This window comes from Osmerus eperlanus, chromosome 14, assembly GCF_963692335.1.
Source record: "Osmerus eperlanus chromosome 14, fOsmEpe2.1, whole genome shotgun sequence".
Taxonomy (NCBI): Eukaryota; Metazoa; Chordata; class Actinopteri; order Osmeriformes; family Osmeridae; genus Osmerus; species Osmerus eperlanus.
This window is the reverse complement of record NC_085031.1, coordinates 6821431-6828856: the sequence shown is the minus strand read 5'-3', so window position 1 is coordinate 6828856 and position 7426 is coordinate 6821431. Positions and strand designations below refer to the sequence as shown.

Sequence of the window (7426 nt, the reverse complement as noted above, 5' to 3'; positions counted from 1 at the left end):
TCGATTATTCAATGGATTCCATTTTTTAATTCATTCAGAGATTAATTCAACCGGAATATAAAAAAATTGTAGGCCTACACAGTTACAGAATAATTAAAACACGTAAAATAGCCTAAAGACAATAGGAGCGATTAATATAATAATATGAGTCCGCCTTGGGATATAGATAGAATAGGATGTAGATATTGTCTACATTTATCTGCAGGAAATATCTTAGTTTATAAGCTGACTAACAGAGAGAAATACGTTACAGGTGGAAATACTTTAAGTAGCAGCAGCGTTCGCTTGGTGTCGCATGCAAATACTATCCAGCAGAGAGCGCCGTCCTCCTATGTCCCTATCGTTGAAACAGCAGCGTTTGAGAAATAATGTCAAGTTTGGAGTGAACCTCAAATGTTCTTTCACCCTTATCACAGTGTTTAGATGTTATCGGTGTCGCTGTCAGTGTACGTGAGGTTGAAGTTGACCAGAAGCATGTTACAGTAGAAACACAATTTTAGAAAATAGTATGTAGAATAGTAGTAGCCAAAGTAAGTTAAAGTAGTAAGTTACTATGTAGATAAGTGTGGAGATAAAATAAGTTAAGCTAGTGCTGTCATTAGTTCCTGTAGGTCCTGTCGAAGCAGGAGCAGAGCTGACAGACACCCATTCAGTTTAGTAACACAGCTTGGTTCCGGACAGGCGTGAGAGGCCTTGCTAGACTTGCCATCCCTTCTACTCCCACTTCTTTGATTTGTATTTATCTTTACAAAGAGTCTGACCAAGATGTTTTCTCATCTGTTTCTGCTTATCTGGCTTGCGGTGAGGAATGTGTGGTCGATATGGCTGTTAGTCATTTCAGCTGCTCACAGTATAGATGCTGTCTCTGATTGTCCTGGCTCACTGTCTCCCAGCAGAGTCTCCACTGTCAGATTGCATGCGCTGAGGTACACAGATGTGATTAGAGTCTCTCCTCTTTACAAAGGACTGTGTTTATTTTCTTGTTACGGTCAGATTAAGTCTACCTGGAGATCCATCCCTTCCTTTTCCCCTCCTCCCACTCTCTGTCCCTCCTCCCTCTCTCCATCCATCCCTCCAATGATGTGGTGGATCAATAAAATATGCACAGCGTGTGTGTGCGTTCCACATGGTTGGGCCTACAAAAAGAAAACCAAGTGTTGGCAGCAACAAACCGCATATGTCAACTATTAAGCTAGGCCTCTGGTCTCTGTTTGCTTACATGTCCTGTTGTTAGAATCCATCCAGATGGGGGATGAACCATGCATATGGACTCCATGATGGAAACATCTCAGTATCACTTACATCTCTACAATCCACCTCTCCCTCCTCTCTCTGCTTCTCTCGCTCTTGTTTCATTCTCTCGGCCTCTCCACCCCTTTCTCCTGCTGTCCCTCTCTTCTATCTTCTTTCCTCTCCTCATACCTTGTCCCCTCCCTTCCAGCCCCCAGCCAGTTAGGAGGGAGGCTCTCTGGCCCAACCTCCTCTCAGAATACGCTTTGAAGTCAAAGACATTCCATGAGTTTCCTGTTAAGCGAGGAGCCCAGTAATGTGAACCAGGAGGAGTGTGGAGCTAAAACCATCTCCAACACCAGTCTTCATTGCTGGTTAGCAGTAGCTACGGACAGCTAGTTAGCATCGTAAACTCTGCTGTCGGCTGTCCAGGGTTCTAAGTCTTGTGTTCTCTAAGCTTCTAGGGTTAGGGTCCTAGCTTGTAGGTCAGGAACCCGGGTTGGAAGCTGGAATACACTAGAGATCGACGCTCAGACGGATCAGATTTTCCGCCTACCTGAGGATGCCTCGTTCACCTTGGCTCATGCTGGTGCTGGTGTTTGCATGGAGCTCCACCCCGAGGCTGTCTGCAGCACGTCCAGGCAGGAGTCGAGGACAGGCCCAGACTGAGCACCCTGGAGGGGTTAACTACGGCCACACAGATGGGGGGGGCGGGGGGCTGGAGGACCCTGCAGCAAGCTTGGGTCCTGAACTAGATTTCCTGGCAGACTTTGCAGGTGAGGACTACAGCTTTTTGTCAGGCAATCAAGACACCATCCCCACCTTCTCTCTTCCCCTTCACGACCTCCTTTATGTCATCCTCATCTTCCTACTCCTCCTTTTCTCCTCCGCTCCGCTCATCCTCTGGTTCTCCCGCTCCGCCGCTCCTCTTCTACCTCCTCCCCCACAGGCAAGAAGCGTCTGTGGGTGGTGACGGCTCCCTCTCACAGTGACCACTACCTGCGCCTGCTGGAGAAGCAGCTCCAGGATGCTGAGCAGGAGGGGCTCCACTGTCGCCTGGCGGAGAGGGACACCTTCATCCTCACCATCATACAGAACGCCATGATGGAGGGGACCCTCCTCAGGACCACCCTACAGGTGGGACCAGACATAGGACTAGCCTGCAGATCAGACCAGACTACAGGTAGGACCAGACATAGGACTAGCCTACAGATCACACCAGACTAAAGGTGGGACCAGACATAGGACTAGCCTGCAGATCAGACCAGACTACAGGTAGGACCAGACATAGGACTATCCTACAGATGACACCAGACTACAGGTAGGACCAGACATAGGACTAGCCTACAGATGACACCAGACTACAGATCAGACCAGACATAGGACTAGCCTACAGATCACACCAGACTACAGGTAGGACCGATCTTAAGGTAGGGCAAGTCTACAGGTAGGACCAGTCAGGTAGGACTGGTCTGCAAGTACGGTATAGGACCACCAGCCTACACATAAGACCTTTGTCAGGTAGGTATCAAAGGGTTCTTGGGTTGTGTAGGAAACCATCTCAAAATTCTATGAAAACACTTATCGTTTCTTTGTAGAGCAGGATGAAATGGCACCTAACCATTGAGTAACTCGTCATGGTAGGATATTGATTATCTGGATGTTATTGATAACGATCACCTTCTTCCAGGGGGGGGCCACAACAGAGAGCATGGACCCCGACACTGTCTCCAAGATCCTGCACTACCTGGAGCTCACCACACATGTACGGTTTAGGGTTGTTTGCTTGGGTTACCGTATGGTTGAGTCTCAGGGTGGTTTTGATTGGTTGATGCAAAACATTACAAACCAAACATGCGAAACGCTAACACAGCTGATCTGTTCTGCTCCATGACCCAGGACCAGGCCTTCTCCATGCTCATCCTGAAGAAAAACCTGCGCGTGAGTGAGCGGTTCCCCTACCCTGTCCGTGTGGAGGCCATTCTGGAGATCATCGACCAGCTGCCCATGAGGAAGCTGGAGAGAATGACCCGGAAGGGCTCACCTCAGAAGTGTAAGGTCACCAAGAAGAGGCTGGTGAAGAAGAAAGTGTCCCATCAGAAGAGGAAAGTGTTCAGCCCCCTGAGGCAGGGTAATGTGACCACAGCCCTCCTCCTGCAGAGCAGGGCCCCCCTGGATAAGAAGGAGGCGCTGAAAAGCAAGATCCAGGACATCCTCAGTGGACGCTCCCGGTTCATCATCAGGAAAACACCTGCAAGGCCCAGGGCAGGTCAGGGGTTGGGGACCAGCACCAACTCTGAGGGGGAGGAGCCAAGCAGCCAGACAAAGGTCACAGAGAAGGACCGAGGTGTGTCTGCAGGGAAGGAAGGGGTGAAAAGCAACAGCTATGTGTCTGGAGGGGAGTCTTCGGCCGGGGCGAGGAGGGAGACATCCGGGATATCCAGTCAGGGTAAACCAGAGGAAAACAGACACGCAGAGGGAGAGCCGCAGGAAAAGAATTCCTCCAAGAAGAAAGGGAAAGGGAAGAAAGAGGGGAAAGGGAAGAAAGGGAAAGGAAGAGGGAAGTCCAACAGGGAGACAAGTGAGAAGGACAAGAAGGCCATGAATGAGTTTGTAGAGGCTCTGAAAGGCAACAGAAGACTTCTGGTAAGTGGTGATTTGATCTCAATGTTTTGTTGAGTTAGTGTGCCTGTTCATCTGCCCGTCTATACACACCTGTATGCTTGCCACCCTGTCTCTCTGCCTTTCTCCCTGTCCGTCTGTCTGTCTGTCTGTCCTGTTGTTTCCCAGGTCGTGACCAGCCCCAGCAGCAGTAGTCCCCAGTATGTCCAGCAGAGGGAGAACAACGACCTGCACTACTGCGACCTAGCTCTCCGGAAGGTCACTATGGCAACCATCCTGGACTCCGGCCACCAGGCCACACTTACCCTGCAGCACTATCAACTGGGTGTGTGTGTGTGTTAATGTGTTCAACTATAAAACAGTCTTTATATCCCCACTATTAGCCATGTCAAGTTTGCTTCAAGATAAACAAAGGTTTTGTGTATGGTCTGTGTGTGTGTGTGTCAGACTCTGAGCCTGCATTCAGCTCCCTGCCAGAGCAGTTCTCAGACCCAGACCTGATCTCCCAGCTCAGGTCAGAGTTCAGCCTCTCTTCTCAGGACTTCTCCATGACCATCACTGACTACGACCTCAAGCCCACGGTAAAAACCAGACCACACTGCCTTCATCCAGCCATCCATCAAAGAGCCAGAGCCAGAACTAGACCCGTGACCCTTCTGTCCTCTTCTAGAGGGTTCTGTCTGGGCCTCCAGCGCCCCCTGCCTTACTGGAGTACATTGACGGCTTCCCCTCACGCCGGGTAGAGAAGGAGAAGGAAAGGAAAGCCCCGGTGGCGTGCTCTAAGACCCAGGAGCAATCTGGAGCTCCCAACTCACTGCTCAGGTAAACAGCTCCCATCTCAGGTTAACAAGTGTTTTCTCGTGAGTTGAGATGCGTTTCCACATCCGATGGCTTTCTTGTCGGCAGGTTCATGTCGAAGCGCAGGCTGCTTATCATCTCCACTCCCTCAAAGGATGACTACTCCTTCCAGCAGCAGCTCCGGGCTTTCACTGGACAGGAGTGTCCCATGGGTTAGTATCTCTATTAATATCCCTAACCGTGGTTGGTGTCTTTACGTACATCTCTAAACTGGGTCCGTGTGTCTCCTCTTCCCTTTAGTGTAGAAGTGCTTGTATCTAATCAAATCTGTTCTGACTCACCTTCAGGGATCCGTCATTTTGCTCTGTTGAAGCTGGTGGGAGTGGGAGCCGCAGCCTCTGGGTCTGTGGAGCTGTTTCCTCTTAATGGTGAGTCGGAACCCGGACCCATGGACACATGGACACATAACCCCAACCATTACTCCAACAATGATCTACAGCCCCAACAGTGTGAGTGTGGTCAGTGAGCCAGTGTTACCAAGCTATCTTCCTGCAGGCCGCAGCCAGACCGAGGTGGAGCCCTTGTCTGGGGAGGTGGTGGAGGGGCTGAGGGGTCAGCTGAAGATCAGAGCAGCTTACTTCTCCATGCTGGTGGTGGGGAAGGATGGTGAGGTGAAGACCTGGTTCCCCTCGCCCATGTGGTCCCTGGACAGCATCTACGACCTGGTGGACTCCATGGAGCTGCGTCTGCAGGAGGAACGGCTGCAGAGGTCGCTGGGTATCAGTTGCCCTAACGACGCCTCCAGAGATGGGGCGGGAGGTGTTGACGGGAGTTACTATGGTTACGAGGAGGAGAGGAGAGAAGGCTATATGTACCATCAGACACAGGACTGAGAGGAGAGGCATGGAACACCACTGTAGGGGTTTTAATGTTGGCCAAACAACTAAAACAATGCCCCTTTATCTAAGGGACCAAAAGGTTGGAATTGCAGTTATTGCAGTTATGGGTTGAATTGTCAAAGTAAAGTGCAACAAAATTATATTGATTTACTATGCAAATGAATTAAATCAATTACAAGGCAAATTTGTTACGAAAAAGGTTTTACATCGGACCTACCCCACCATGATTATTGTAATCATAAGCGACCCTTATAAACAAAGTACAGAGTACAACAGGAAGTCACACTATGAGGTGAGAAAATACATCAAGCAAACGCTTCATCCAACTCCTCAAGGCTTTAGCAGATAAGAGGTGGGGGCGGGGTGTCGGCAGCACAAGCTTACACCAACACAACACACAATGAACAACTATGCACACGTTACGCATGATGTTTCAGCAGCATTAGATTCATGGGATCACCTCAGCCTTCTTCTTACTCCCTATACGGATTTGCTAGTGTCACCAAATCTCCTTTACAGAACCCTCCCAGCTAAGATAATATATTTAAAGGTGAATGTATTGCAAGTCATTGTAAGAGCACACTATATTCTGAAAATGTATACTGGATGTTTGAGGATGTTTCATATGATCATGTGATATGGACAGTGATGGATGTACAATAGGAGGCTGGAGCCAGTATGTCCCTTCACTGCAGAGGCCAGCCGGGGCTGTGGCAGCTGGGGAACCCCTGGCAGGGCTAAAACTCCACAACCAGGAAACAGCTCAACACATCCTCTCTAACCAAACAACTTGTCCTTGATGTCTCTTTGTGTTGAAGGGGAGAATCCGAATGTATACATCTTTTCTCCTTGTTTCTGTAATTAAAGGTTATTTTCTCTAGCCTTGTTGTCACCATCTTGTTCTGTCAGACCAGCAGACTGGGAGGGCAGTAAAAAATGGAGTTAGAGAAGCAACGCAAGCCTGGGATAGCACTTTCCACATAATGCCTAGATGCTAATCTATATGATCATACACTGAAGTTTGCTCAGAATCAGTGACTCTCCCAGGGACCTGTTAGTGCGCGTGTGTATGTGTGAAGCTGACAGCAACATTCTTGCTGACACCTTCTCTAGCTGCTGTTAAAGTGTTTAAAGTTAGTTCTCCCTGCCCCCTTCACCTTATCTTTCTTTCTGGTTCTCTTTCTGTGCTCTCTAGGTGTAGGCCTGGCCAGGTGTGTGTGTGTGTGTGTGTGTGTGTGTGTGGATGGATGGAGCACAGATGTGTTCCATGGCTCTAAACGTCTCTGGGTGTCAGCTAATAATGGACATGATTCCCATGACTTCTCGTTTCTGCTTCCTCTCGCTCTCTCTCTCTCTCTCTCTCTCTCTCTCTCTCTCTCTCTCTCTCTCTCTCTCTCTCTCTCTCTCTCTCTCTCTCTCTCTCTCTCTCTCCCTCTCTCTCTCTCTCTCTCTCTCTCTCTCTCGGCCCTTCACCCTTCCTCCTCAAAGGGAAAGCCGAGGAAGCAGAAAGAGGAAACTAGTCCTCTGTTACCGGGACCAATATTGAAAGAATCTTCCACTTCAAGGCCAACAACACCAGCAGCCCTTTCTCTCCCAGTCAGTGAGCCAGTCAGACAGATGGTAGTCTCTCCAGTCCTGAGAGATGGAAAATAGTGATGCACGGAGGCTGCAGGGGGACAGGACAGGCAAATCCATGAGATGAATGAGGGAGATAAGGCTGCCTGGTGACCACACACACACTGTACACTGCAAGGAGGGGAAGTTGTCAACAGACAAGCCCTGATGTCACCAATGCTTGTACCCTCCCCCTCTCTCTCTCTGTCTCTCTCTCTCTCTCTCTCTCTTGGTATGATCACCTCCCTCCCACCCCCCTTGCT

General features: G+C 49.5%; 1 protein-coding gene across 1 annotated transcript; it reads left to right on the top strand.

Moving 5' to 3' along the window:
• The first annotated feature begins 1525 nt into the window (after window positions 1-1525).
• Window positions 1526-6429, top strand: ccdc80l2 (coiled-coil domain containing 80 like 2). Its single transcript, XM_062478660.1, has 10 exons — window positions 1526-2006; window positions 2180-2367; window positions 2921-2995; window positions 3130-3876; window positions 4021-4177; window positions 4300-4433; window positions 4523-4674; window positions 4759-4862; window positions 4998-5078; window positions 5206-6429. The coding sequence occupies exons 1-10, from the start codon at window positions 1793-1795 to the stop codon at window positions 5541-5543; spliced, it is 2190 nt and encodes a 729-aa protein (XP_062334644.1). The 5' UTR covers window positions 1526-1792; the 3' UTR covers window positions 5544-6429.
• Window positions 6430-7426: the final 997 nt, after the last annotated feature.